Source organism: Dermacentor albipictus, unplaced genomic scaffold, assembly GCF_038994185.2.
Source record: "Dermacentor albipictus isolate Rhodes 1998 colony unplaced genomic scaffold, USDA_Dalb.pri_finalv2 scaffold_67, whole genome shotgun sequence".
Classification (NCBI taxonomy): Eukaryota; Metazoa; Arthropoda; class Arachnida; order Ixodida; family Ixodidae; genus Dermacentor; species Dermacentor albipictus.
In genome coordinates, this window is record NW_027225621.1 from 124,091 (window position 1) to 138,259 (window position 14,169).

Genomic DNA, 14,169 nt, shown 5'->3' on the forward strand with positions numbered 1-14,169 from the left:
GAGGGTGACCTCCCCGCAGAGCCCCCGCTACGAACGGTGGCGTCTCGGTAGCGCTGGGAGTCCTGCTGGGTACTGAAAGTAATCGAGTCTACGGAGCATCGGCGGTCATGGCCCTGGCTACGAACCTCGGTACTCCAAGTGTCGACGAAAATCTAGGTAAGTGGGATATTTACTTCACTCGACTGGAGGCATTTTTTGAAGCAAATGATATTAAGACATGATAAGAAACGGGCGCTCTTGGTTTCGACACCGTCAACGACGACGGTAGGCGTTCTTGCTGGACACTGCGCCCCCCAGAAAGTAAATGGTCTGAGTTACAAGGACGCACTTGCCATCCTAAATAACCACTATGCGCCGAAGTCTAATGAGGTTGCCGCAAGTTACAAGTTCTTTACAAGGGGTCAGGCTGCAAGTGAATCTGTCCGGGACTATGTTGCTGAGTTGCGCAAGCTTGTGGATAATTGTCGCTTCGGCGCCAGTTTGGACCGTATGTTACGGGACCGCATTGTTTGTGGCATCCGATATCGGGCGGTGCAGCAGACGCTGCTTGAAAAAACTGAGCTCACACTTGCCCAAGCTGAAACGATTGCCATAGCGGCAGAGACAGCCGCACTTGAAGTAAGCGCCATGACTAGACTTGATTATGAGGCAGCGGTGTGCACTGTAGCGAGTAAATCGCGCCGATATCAGACTTTCACCAAAGATAAGCAAAGCCATACTGAGTGCGCGCGCTGCGGAAACTACGATCACGAAGCAAGCGACTGTCTGCACAAGAAGGAGCAGTGTTTTCGCTGTCGGAAGACTGGTCATTTCGCAAGAAAATGCGGCTCCCAATCGGGGCTCCGGGCTTGGTCGTAGGCGCGATGGCGTCGCTAACGCATTTCATTATGAGAGCGCTGTATCCGAAACGGAGGAAGGCGATATTTCATCAGTCTTCACATTGCAGGAATCACGGGAAAAGTAATCTTTGCTCCAGGCGTTCCGCAGAGTTATCCGCTGGGGTGGCGTGCCTTTGAACATGATTATTGACACGGGATCACCGTTTTCTATCATTCCGCAGGAGGTGTATCTAAAGCACCGTCTGAGTTGGCCACGCTTATTGAAATGCCAACACACGCTCAGCTGTTACTTGGGCAAGCTACCCATTGTCGGTGAACTGCACCTTGAATCCCATTTTGCGGGGAAGACTGTACCTGCCACACTGATAGTTACAGGCTGCTCGGGTCCCAGCCTTTGCCGAAGGGACTTAATCCAAGCGTTCTCGCTTTTGCCGTCTGGGTTTCTCGCTACGGTTCAATCGACGTCAGCAGATCCCGACAGCCTCAGGACCAAGTTTTCTGCCCTTTTTGAGCCAGGACTTGGAAACATTCACTGGCCACCTGTGAAATTCCACATTCGAGAAGGCGCCCAATCGAAGTTCCACAAGGCGCGGTCAATTCCTTATGCTCTTCGTGAAAAAGTGCAAACTGAGCTGGACCGTTTAGTAGAGCAAGGCATATTATCGGCCATAGCACATTCTGAGTTGGCGGCGCCAATCGTACCAGTACTGAAGAAAGACGGGTCCCTTCGCATCTGCGGCGATTTCAAAACCACAATCAATGCTGCGTGCATAACTGCGCAGTACCCTTTACCAAACATTCAAGACATTTTCGGGTCGCTACGTAGGGGATCATTTTTCACAACACTGGACCTGAAGGATGCATATAACCAACTCTCTTTGGATGAGGAGGCGAGGAAGTTGGCCGTGATAAACACTCACAAGGGGTTGTTCTGCTATAACCGTCTTCCGTTTGGAGTTGCCTCGGCTCCCGCGATTTTTCAGCGGCGCATGGAAACGATCCTGGCATGGTCTTCCAGCCGTGCAGGTGTATTTGGACGATGTATTCATAGCGGAACGTCAAGACAATAATGGCTCAGTGCTTCGGGACGTTTTGCGCAGGCTTCAAGAAAATGGTATCAAGCTGAAGGCCGGAAAATGCCATTTTCGCAAAGACTCAAGCGTCTACCTGGGCCATCGCATTGACAATAACGGCTTGCATCTGCTTGAGAAGAACCTAGCAGCAATACGTGACTCGCCACGGCCTACGAATGTGAGCGAACTGCGCTCGTTTTTGGGTCTGTTGACTTATTATGACCGGTTCTTGCCACACATGTCAACGATGCTGGCCCCGTAGTATCTTCTGCTTGAAAAAGAGCATAAATGGCACTGGGGAACGGCGCAGCAAAATTCATCTCAAGGCTACACAAACACTTCTGAGTTCGCCTGTTCTGACGTATTTCGATCCCAACCAACGAGTGCGCTTGGAATGCGATGCGTCACGTTCGGGTTTAGGTGCCGTAATCTCGCACCGAATTGGAACATTGGATAAGCCCATTGCCTTCCGTTCACGCACATTAACATACGCCGACAAGAATTATTCTCAGCTCGAGAAGGAAGCGCTCGTACTGGGGGTATTCGGAGTAACAAAGTTTCGAGACTACCTGCTGAGCCGCCAGTTTCTATTGGTCACGGACCACCAACCACTGGTGGGACTTCTACGAGAAGATCGACCTGTGCCCCCAATGGCGTCGGCACGTATTGAGAGATGGGCTCTGTTTCTAAGCCAATATAGCTACCGCATAGAGTATAAGGCCGGCAAGGAAAACGCCAACGCGGACGCACTCAGCCGCTTGCCCGTGCCGATAACAGACGTTTGTCGATTGGGCACCTTACCAGAATACGTGTTGTCTTCAGAGACCCCTTGACAGCTCGTTCGTGCCAGCGGACGCCATACGGGCGCTGACGAACGGAGATGAAAACCTTAGAGTTGTTCAGCACTTTGTACTGAATGGATGGCCTAAACCCTTGTCACCGTGTCACAATCACCTTCAACCTTATTTTTGCAGAAGACTGGAGTTGTCAAGCGCAGAAGGCCTGCTCTACTGGGTTCATCGCATCGTCGTACCCCGCAAAGCGCGAGTCTCCATGCTCGCTGAGCTACATCGGTCACACCAGGGTGCATCTGCGATGAAAAGACTGGCTCGGACGCTGTTCTGGTGGCCTGGGTTGTATGGTGAGATCGAAAGCCTTGCACGTTCGTGCATCTCATGTGTACAAGCTCAGCCAATGCCCCATCGACAGGTTCCTATCTGTTGGCCAGAAACGGGAACCAAATGGTCAAGGCTTCACATTCATTATGCCGGACCGATAGAGGGACGGACGCATGCTGCTGATAGTCGTCGACTCGCATACTAAATGGATTGAGGCACTTCCAGTCAAGTAGGCGACCACAGAAGTCACAATCGCGCGGCTTCAAGAATTGTTTGCCCGTTTGGGCTTGCCGCAAACAGTTGTATCAGATAACGGGCCTACGCCACTGCATATATGTGTATGTGTGCGTGTGGTCTTTTTTTTTTTTGTTGTTGTTGAAGGTTTGAAGTTTTGAACCTCACATGACACGGAATGGGCAAAGCATGCTATATTGTCAACACAGCCGTTTCTGATACCTGCTTGCCCCAGGAGTAACTCTTAGCGACAGATTCGGCTCGTTTTGTGGCCGTTCGCTGGCACTCGTTCCCATTATTGTAGTCACTGTGGAGAGCGCAGGTGGGCAGTAACGTGGACGTTATGATTTCCGTGTAGTGCGTCGTGCTATCCTGTCGTGCCAACAAGTGAACCTAAATATTTTTTGAACGGCATCTCTCGGGCGCGTCGTTCCACGCCTCAAACACCAGTCTGTCAGCAAAACAGACACGCTTATATTGACGGAACTGCGCATGGCCTTCCTTCTCGGCATTGCGTTCGTTTGCGCAAACAAGACGTCGGAAATTGCGGCGCGAGCCTGGCGCAAATTTCGGATCGGCGTAACGCTATTACCAGCTCGCATTGTCTGGCATTAGGTCTCTCTCGCTGTCGTCGGGCCGCCAAGGTTGAGGAAGCGAGGAGGAGGGCGCCGATGAGCGTCCGAGGCGGCAGCCGCAGAGCCAGACTGGTGGGGTTCGAACGGTGACCCCGGCGGCCGCCCGGCGTTCATTACGAGACGCGTCAGTAGAAAATGGTACAGCGCGACTAACGGAGATCCGCGGTCGCACTGTTGCAAAGTGACTGCGACTATACGCGAGTCGTCACGGGCGCATTGTCATTACTGAAGATTCAAGCTATATCTGTCGGAGGCATCCGAAACATGCAGTCCTTCAAATGCATAGGCACATGCATTCACCAACTTGTAATTTGTCTCGTTGCTCCGCACGGCGCCCTAGCTGTGGCAGGCGTCGCAGCATACCCATATTGCGGCGCCGTCCCGTTCTCTTCCGTCCTGCCCCTGTTTTCGCGCGGTATTTTGAAGCACCAACTGTTTCCATCTATATAGCTCAGCCGCCCATGCTATACTGTGCCTATATTCACGCGCTGTTCAGAGTAAAGATCCCAGCAACGTAAGAGTGCTTTAGTTTGGCGTTATTACGGTCCGCTCCGGTCCGATTTGCTCGGCTAAGCCCCAGCGGAGCGGCAGGCGATTTTCACATTTTAGCTATGCGCTTAGCGTAGTGGAGCGGACCTTCCCTATTAGCAGCGCCCTCTGGCCAAATTCAGCGTAGCGAAAAAAAAACAAAACGCCATTTTGTCACGTTTACAGAATAAAACCGATATATATATATATATATATATATATATATATATATATATATATATATATATATATATATATATATTCGTTGTTCATTAAGTATCTAGACGTGCGCTTGTAATGAATTATCGATCCATTTCATGGAGTGGAAAATAAAGCGTCCACTTTACGAACGCCACGTGATAGCAGTGTCATTCCGCATCCAATCCAATCCTTTCTGACGCCAATGCTCCTGCGACGTTGTTTTTTTCTTTTTAACACTTATTCCCCTAGAGCACAAGTTGGGGGTGCGTTAGGCAAGTTATTAGCGCTCGCACTAGTGATGCCGCCGAGAAGTGTGCTGGAGGACACCTTTCTCATGTCTACTTTGAAGTGGTCAGAGGTAGAAGATTTGTTGTGCCAGGAAGTGTTCCAGTACACGCGCCGAGACCCGCTGTCACTGCATGGCTACCGCGACATCGACGGCCATGGCAAGTTGGCAATTCCGCACGTAGTTTCGCTTCGAGCAACATGTGCGAAGGCTGCAGCGTGCACTGCTACTGCCGGAAGTTTTGTCAACGCCGCAGTGTCTCAACATTCCAGGAGTTCAGAGCCTCTGACTAACGCTGCGGCGGCTGGCATATCCGAACAGGCTGCGGGAACTGGAGCCGCTCTTCGGGCGACATTATTCAGTGATTTCTTCAGCCACTAATGCAGGTGCTCGCACACATTGAGGGCACGTTCGGCTGCCTTCTGCGAGAGATGAATAACCATTTCTGGCTGGACCTCGCTCAACTGGAAACTTTTTCCAAGGTATGGATTCAGCTACCTGCCAGTGTGTGCTCGTACTCAGCTTTGTCACATTTACTCGCAGGGCGTGAATTCCAAAGGGGCGCCGCTCCACAACTTCTGGGCCTCCATCGATGGCACAGCGCGGGCCATTTGCCGCCCATCGAACGACCAGAGGGTCTTCTTTTCGGGGCACCAGCGTCTTCATGTCTTTAAACACCAGTCCATCATTTGCCCCCAATGGAATTATCTGCCAATTGAACGGCCCATTTGTGGGCAATCGACGTGATGCAGGCAAGTTAACGATTTTGATTATTTTTATTACGTAAAGCCACTCGCTACATGCTGTGACTCAAACATGCATAATGCAGTCAAACCTGTGCGAGACAAGAGCACAGACTTGCTTACTAGTTCCTTTGTTGAAATTGCTTCAGAGGCACTCCTTGTTCAACTGCTACTCATCTTACGAGCGACGTCGTGAAACAAATATTGTCCCATGGGGTGATACGATTGTCAACATGTTTGTGAAAAGGGCATGGTAAAATTTAGTAAGCTCAAAATGGTGAAACAGTGGCCTGTCCTAATTAACATACTAATGCTATAAGCCAGTTTCGTCTGTTATTGTGCAACATGTTTACAGTTTAAATTGACAACAGGAATAACACCCATAAAGGTACAATCATTACTAGAAGCAGTAGAAATACCTATTTGATTGCGACTTAATATGAAGGAACCTTGTTTATTTAATAGAGTATCGTGAACTAGCATTGTTGCGTGAAGGAAGTGTGCATCGGAAAAATAACACTCGGCAGCTTTCTCAGCTGTGTATCGTTATTGGCTAGCCAGCTACTGTGCGCAGGTTGCAATGATATACCCATCCGTGATATCCTGTAGTAAAATGTGTTTCTATATTTTCAGGTGTCCTCCGAAAGAGGAATACGCACCAAAAGCTTGTCAGAGGACGCAGCTTTTTTCTGTGCGGTGATCCCGCTTATCCCTTGCGACCTCTGCTGCTGAAACCTTATGGAAGGACTAGCATAACGTTGCTGCAGTATGCTTGCAACAAAAAAATTAGCACTTTAAGGTAATCAGTCGAGTGGGGTTTTGGAAAGATAGCAGGCCTGTTTGCATTCTTGGATTTTCGAAAGAATCAGAAGCAGAAGAGACAAAATGTTTCTCGGATGTACAAAGCTGGGGCTGTAAGCCTTTTCAAATAAAGTTCTCTCACTGTGTGACTCAGTTCTGTGGCCTCAAATAAATCCTCCAGCTGCGGAGGTTCAACCCCAAAATGCTGCGAGACCTGCCAACCGCACATACATGGTGTGACAATTTGCAAGTATTTGCAAATACAATTTGCAATTGTATTTGCAAATTGTCACACCATGTATGTGCGGTTGGCAGGTCTCGCAGCATTTTGGGGTTGAACCTCCGCAGCTGGAGGATTTATTTGAGGCCACAGAACTGAGTCACACAGTGAGAGAACTTTATTTGAAAAGGCTTATAATTTGTGTTTGCTGCTTCTCGAGCGCAGTTTTAATACTGTGAAGGAGGAGGAGGAAATAACTTTATTGGGTCCTGAAGAACCCCTCCCCACCCATTATTGGTTTAGTGGTCGGCAGGGGTCGCGGGCCGCACCAACTTTGGGACGGGAAGCCCGTGAGCCTCCGCCCTTTCGTGAGCCCTCTGGGCGGCCCGGAGGGTCTGGTGGTCGTCGCTTCGCAGGGCGTCCACCCAGTCTTCTTTGCTGAACACGGTGCCGCTTAACGCGGAACATTGCCAGAGCATGTGCGATAGCGAGCAGTACGATTCGCCGCAATCCGGACATTGCGGCTCTACTTCCGGTGAATAAAGGCTCAGTCTGCCTCTCGAGGGGAACGACCTTGTTTGAACCATTGTGAATATAGATGACTGTGGTCTAGTGAGTTTAGCGTGGGGAAGCGGGAAGGTCCTCCTCGACAGCTGATAGTGTGTTGTTATTTCGTTGAAGGTGAGCAGGGGATCTCGGTGCTCCCCTCCCTCCCCGCCACTTCGCTCGCCACGATCGCCGCGGTGCGTGAATCCTCGCGTGCGTCCATGCGCCTGCTCGTTGGCGTTGGGAAATTCGGGGTGCACGTCGGCCCCCATGTGGGCAGGAAACTACTTGACGATGTGATGACCCGCGGCTCCCTCGCTGCCGAGGACGGTCGCCGCTTCCCGCGATATCGAGCCCGAAGCGAATACTGTGCCCGCCGATCGCGAATCTGTGTAGACGTAAGGACGTTCGAGGTCCCTCATTGCCATGGGTATTGCCACCTGTTCGGCCACTTCGGACGCTACCCCCTAGACCGATGCTGCGTTAATTATCGTACCATCCCAGCGTATCGAGACGGCCGCGTACCGGTTGCTGCGCCCGTACTGGGCCGCGTCTACAAATGCCGCCAGTCCCGGGCTGCAAAGCATTTTTATATTGTCTTCATAACGCTGGGCATCCGAGTTTCTGTCGCCTGCTTCCGTTCTTCAAGGGCCAGGCACCTTTCATCATATTCAAGCCTTCTCTGCTCGATTTCTATTTCTTTCTGGTGGCGAATAAACTCGTTCTCTTCTCTCCTTCGCAAGACCTCAATACCCGTAGTCTGGAGGCGTCTGATTCCTGTAAAAGGAAAAAAAAACAAAAACAAATGTGAAACAAATCGCGCTCATGTTAACAGACTTAGATTACTTTGTCTCACAACTCATACACTGCTACAGTAGCAATTTATCACATCGCTCACCACCGTCTTACACTCGTCTCTAATCAACGTTAAGCATCTTCTCTAATTGAAAAATCTGAACGAAAAAAAAAACGGTGACGTAGTGTGTGTATACAGTCTTAATGTAAACGGAGCTAGGCATCAGAAGATACACCTTAACAAACGATGCAACTTTGATTTGCCGTACCCGTTGGGGCAGCTTGCATGTGTCGCCGTCTTTTAAAAAAAGTATTAAAAAAAACATGGCTGGATCATCACCTGCACGTGCAAAAATATGAAGCAAGGTTGACACACTCACCACTCACTAAACGTGCAATGAAAAACAGAGAGCCAGACAGTGAACTTTATTCGAACATGAGCTTCCGCGGTGGCCATAGGGGCCCGCGGAAGCCATAAGGGCCCCGCGGAAGCTGTTGGCCGCGTCCAAGTCCGGGCAGGAACACCGTGATGTTCTGCCCTTTCTTAGGCCCTCTGGATTGCCTGTAGTGTTTGGAGCGATGGGCTCCAGAGTGCCTCTTCCCAGTCTGCTTCGCTGGATAGAGGGCCGTTAGGTAACGCGGGGCATTGCCAGAGCACGTGCGCTAAGGAACAATAAATCTCAGTACACTCCGGACAGCTTGAACCGATGTCTGTGGCGATATGGCTGAGAAAGCCCTGCGAGGGGCATGAGCCCGTCTGAAGCATTCTAAGTGAAACTGACTGAGAGCTGTCTAACTTCGGGCGAGGAAGAGGATAGGCCCTTCTACTAAGCCGATAGTGAGAGCTTATTTCATGAAAAGTAAGGAGTGGATCGTTCTGCTGGGTTTCATCCTGTCCCCATAAGGCCTCCATGCCGCCGCGGCGCGTTAGATCTCGCGCACGGTCAGGGGCAAGCTAGTTGAGGTTAGGGATGTTCTGATGAACGTCCGCACCCATTAGGGCGGGAAACCAAGACATGAAGTGAGTGCCAGGGTTGGTTCTCTTTTCCAGATTAGAGGCAGCCTCTCGCGCTAGGTTACCCGATTCGAAAGCTTTGATGGCCGCTCGTGAGTATGTGAAAACGTTGGTGCGCGAGCGGTCGGTCATAGCCAGGGCTATGGTACCCTTTTCCGCGACTCCGCTCATAGCTAACCTAACCGAGGCTGAGGAGCGTAATTTCCCCTTAACCGTGAATGATTATCAACGCGAATGTGCTAGGCTTGCCGTACTCCGATGACAAGGACCACAGGCTTACCAAGATGGCTCGTATGAGCAGCTCCACTTCAGATGAACAAGTGCTCCAGCAACAGAAGCAGATGACCTTGGACTCTCAGCAAATGCAAATTCCTGGCTTTGAATGCATCAAACAGCAATCTGTTGGACCTTCCATTACACCTAAGTCTCCAGCTTCAGCAGGGACCAGCCACAACCCATCTGCACTGATATGTAATGTGAAGCAAGAATGTGATAGCGTTGGATATTGTGGTCAAACCAATGACTGTGCACGTTCCCAGGAAGCCACTACTTCAGCTGCAGCAGCTCAAGATGAGAGTGCAGATACTGGAAAAAAGTTTCTCGATGGATTTCCTAATCTGGGAGTGCCAGAAGATTCTTATGAAGTTTCGGTAGCCAACCCTGATATTCTGCGGCACCTCATTGATGACATAACAAATCCATCAGATTTGATGACTGATTTCAATTTCAACTATAGTATGGAGGGCATAAAAATTACAGAAGAAACAGTCAAAATTGAAGGTATGAGCAACACTTCTTTAAATGAAAAGAAAAGCAGGCAGCAACACACAGTATTTAGTGGCAGCGAGTCATTCATAGCTACAAGTCAAGCATCGCAGCAGGTGCTAGTATCACCGTATGAGCAACGGTCTTCAGCTGCAATGGACAGCCTTGCTGCAAATGCTCCATGTTTGCCTCAGCAGAGCTTCTCCTCAAGCAATGCACGTCCTGGCCAGTTCTCAGCGTCAAATATGGGCAGCCTGGACTTCAAGCGTTCGGAACCAAGCCCTGCAGCACAGACATTAAAACAAATGGCAGAGCAGCACCAGCAGCACAAGCAAGGTCATGACAAGAACTCAATTGGCCTGGGTGTACCTCGACCAAACTTTTCCCCCGGTGACGGTTTTGATGTTTCCCTAGCAGCATCACGCAATGCAATCTTCAGCACTAAAGATAACTCTCTTAACCCTTCCAAGGTGATGCAGACATCAAACATGTTTCCCAATGTGGGCTTTGGAAACCAAGCCTTGAAGACAACGATTCAGTCAAATTTTCGAGCTGACAGTGCAGTGAGGGCTGCGAATTACTTGTCAGGTGTTGCTTTTGGCAAACCTAATGGTGCTCAAAGCCCCTATGTGGTATCTAGTAATCCTCTTGATGCAGCCAGATGCCAAGCTCTCTCTCAAATGCCACTGCAACTGCAAGAACAGTAGAAGTGTGCACCTAAAGGAGCGCAGTATGCCAATAGAAGCACTGACGAGAAGACGGTTTTCGTGAACAACCTTAAAGCAAGCTTGGCGCAGTTCAATGATGCCAACAGTGCATCATCACCTCCCCTCGTCAAGAGCCCATCGCAGTTTCCGAAACAAATATCATCTCCCATGGCTTCACAAACATGCAGGTTGATCGGCCCATCTATTTAGGCAAATGCAATGCAGCAGCAGCAAGACATGAAGGACAAAAAAGACATCTCACCACTGAATATATCATCAAATCCATCATATGCAGATGCACTAGCATTTTCAAGCGGGAACGTGAGAGGCATGAACCGGAGCAGTATCGCACCTGCAGCTCATTTCCAAGCAAGCCTTCTCGAGACCACTTACAGTGATTTGCATTTACATCACTTTACACCCTTACCCACCCCCTTTCGCGTCAGCTGTCACGTGAGCAAAAATAATGCAGACACTAAACCAGACCCAGGATGAGTAACCTTCCAGAGATCGCTCCGTACTTCGTATGCTTTTACCTCCTCCCCCTTAGGCACTCGGCGACTGTAAAAAAAGTTTCAAACCTGCTGCGGGTGCCTTGGTCGCAATCAATAGCATTTGGAAGGACCACGTTGCCCCCCTCCTGCGGAAGAGCTGTTGCACCTCCGGAGGGAGCCACCACCGCCACCGCACTGCTGTACTGCATATGACCCATTGAAATTCCTATCCAGTGTGAACAAGCAAGCCGTAGCAGACCCGAAGCAGCAATTTTATGTTAGAAAAATTATATGTTCACTGGTTTAAAGGAAGTCCTACTTTCTTGAAATTTGAATTTTTCTGCCTTAGAATTTTTCAAGCTGCACGCCAGAAACAGATGGCTGAAAGCGAATTTTATCGATATTACGGTTCACAAATCGGATATGCCAACACAAACGGATCCGGCAATACATTTTGACAAACCTCGGCCGACACTCAACGGAACAAAATTCCATGTCCCCAGCGTGAGACAGATACGGAAACAAAACATCACAGACAGACGCAATATGCGCTGTAGCCTCGATCATGGCAAGGAAGTGGGTCTCCAGTCCCTGAACAAAACTAAATACCCTTTGAGATGGTACAGTGAGATTGCCAAAAAGTTTCCTTGGTACATAGTATGCTTTTAACATTCTGAAATATTGGTGCGCTCCTCTCGGTGCGTTTTCTTCACCCAGCAACAAGTGGCGACAAGTGCAATCTTTCACAGTCTTCGTAACAAATAACTTCACAAAGAAGCCAGCGACGTAATAAGCTGCGGATTCATCGATTATATGAGATTCAATATGGGCTGCTAGTTCTGAAATATCCTCAAGACATGGAAAGTCGTCAGGCTTAACCCATTCGACAATGTCAACCAGAAAAGAACTGTTCAGGGAGAACGGCGACACTTCCCTAAGGAGTTCAGTTTCATCTTCTTCTACATTTGCTTTCTCGGATAGTTTAAAAGCTTTTTGAATGCAAATATGTTTCAAACCAGAAATAAATTGTGCTACATTGGGGTTAGTGTTGCACCCTTCTTTCTGCTTGATATGCCCAAACATATTTTCGAGGGGGTCTTGCTACAGCCGACGAATAAGCAAGTAAATAAATTCGTAATTTGTTGAGAGGTCTTCTCAAAGATGGAGAACTGCCTGAATAGTGCTCTGCCATCCAATGACTGCTCGTGCGGGACGCCTTGCAGAAAACTTCCATGACGGGAACCACCGAAGCTGTTCTCGATGAAATTGAATTAATTCATTGTCACCCTTCTTAATTCCGTATCGACACTTTTGTGCATTTTTATGGGGGCTTGAACTGTTCAGAGCGTCGAAAATCTTATCCATATGCTCACAGAAATTTGCTGTAGCTATGGCTGCTGCAGGAAGTCCATTCACATAAACTAGTGCCATAATTACTATGCTAACGGATGAACTCAGTACTTGTGCCGCTTTGCTAATTTTCATGTTGGAAAAAGTTTTCTGGTAGATGTGCCGCTCTGTCAGCTTCGGAGCCAATCGCAACCGTAATTAGTGCGTCGATTTGTAGAGGTGTTCAATGTACGACCAATCAACATCCTCGTTCCCAATTAGTAGCTTATGAGCTTGGACATTGTTACGTGTGGTTTTGACCAAATGAGGCAGAACAAAAATGAAATAGACTCGCTCGCCCAGAACTTCAAAAACCGGTTTCTCAACAGTAATGCCCAACTGCTGAGCTAGGCTTACATTAGATGTACCTTGATCACAAATTACTGTTTTCACAATAATTTTGACGGCTTTCAGTTGCATAAGAATTGAGTTGAGCAATTTAGCCATAATGCTTGTGAATGGGTGTCCTGTAAATACGACTGGTTGCACCTACAATTTTGCGGTACTTCATTCCCACTGCCTATATATGTGACAGTACAAAGCAACGTTAGCTCACTTGTTGGCAAGTATTTTCTAACTTGTTGCGCAAGATAACCAAACCCAAAGCATTAACAGTTACCATCGTAGTCTTCAAACGAAGTATACATTGCGTCGCTTTATAGATTATGGATAGAAAAGCCAAATAGCTGCCTACAGCAGTCATTAGTAACCCAATACCTCGCTCTTCTCAGCTTGTAGTTGAACACCCGGGGGGTGTAGGACATATTCTCGTCAGGAAAAGGCCACAGAAAATCATAGCGAAGCTGAAACGCCTCGTCCCCCACGAATACATGGCCTGCCACTCTGGTACTGTTCGGCAGCCTTGAAGGATTTGGCGAAGGTCCCCGTTTCCAGCTGCCTTCCAAATTCGGAGGCATTAAATACGCCGCCGTCGCTGTGCCGACCAGGTGGGCTTACGCTGACCATGGAAAATTTGTACTGTTGGTAGACAACGGCCATCAGTAAATGGAGAAGCTCCCCTGTAACAAAAGGGCTGCGTGAAGCAAGTCATGACTTTAGTTTCAATTGATTCTGAGCACATGCATGCAAATTGAAGAACGACTTAGACCAAATACTGTGTGTCAGCGTAAGATCTTTTCAGTACATTGTATACCTTGTAGTTAAAGTGGTTGCTTCCCGAATTCGGCGGTGACATTGCTGCAACGTGTTTGCCGTCAACAGCGCCAATGCACTTGGGAAAATTCCAACGTGTGCCAAACGCATGCGCAATTTGCTGCCATTGCTCGTATCTAAAGAGAAGGAACACAAGCTTAAAAGCAATGTATATTGCTTTGTGTATATGCATACTGTGCTTATGTTGGTTCGTGGACAGTGCACAAAGAGATGCAAAAAGATAAAATGGCCATTCAGTACATGGACACCAGTGGTTGTGATTCTGTCCAAGTGTCCAGGACCGTGAACCAAAGTCATAATTTAGGTTGGCACAAGCATGCACTGTTTTACAGCCCTAGAAAATAACTGCAGGAGCACTTTCTCTTACAGGCATTTAGAGCGGCTGTAGCTGTTCCTAGATTGCTCAGCATGTGTGGTGAATGATGTTTCGACATGTTTCATGGCCGACCCGGAATAGCTTGACTACGTACCTAATTGCCATCCCAGATGAGAGGTTGCTGAAGAACACATATTTGCAATCAACGTTTTCCTTACCCGCAATAATGTTAGGGTGGTTCATATGGTTAAATGTTACTACAGCTCAAGGTGATGGCAAGCCTATCTTCGG

At 48.7% G+C, this 14,169-nt stretch overlaps 1 protein-coding gene across 1 annotated transcript; it reads left to right on the top strand.

Annotated features, from left to right (window-relative positions):
* Positions 1-9,318: 9,318 nt before the first annotated feature.
* LOC139053071 (uncharacterized) lies at positions 9,319-10,521 on the top strand. The gene has a single exon (XM_070530226.1). It carries the CDS (start codon positions 9,319-9,321, stop codon positions 10,504-10,506), a length of 1,188 nt encoding a protein of 395 aa, XP_070386327.1. The 3' UTR covers positions 10,507-10,521.
* The last annotated feature ends 3,648 nt before the right edge of the window (positions 10,522-14,169 follow it).

Bases quoted from the DNA above. Each gene is read 5' to 3' on its own strand.
- LOC139053071 (XM_070530226.1), top strand. From the start codon at position 9,319: ATGGCTCGTATGAGCAGCTCCACTTCAGATGAACAAGTGCTCCAGCAA.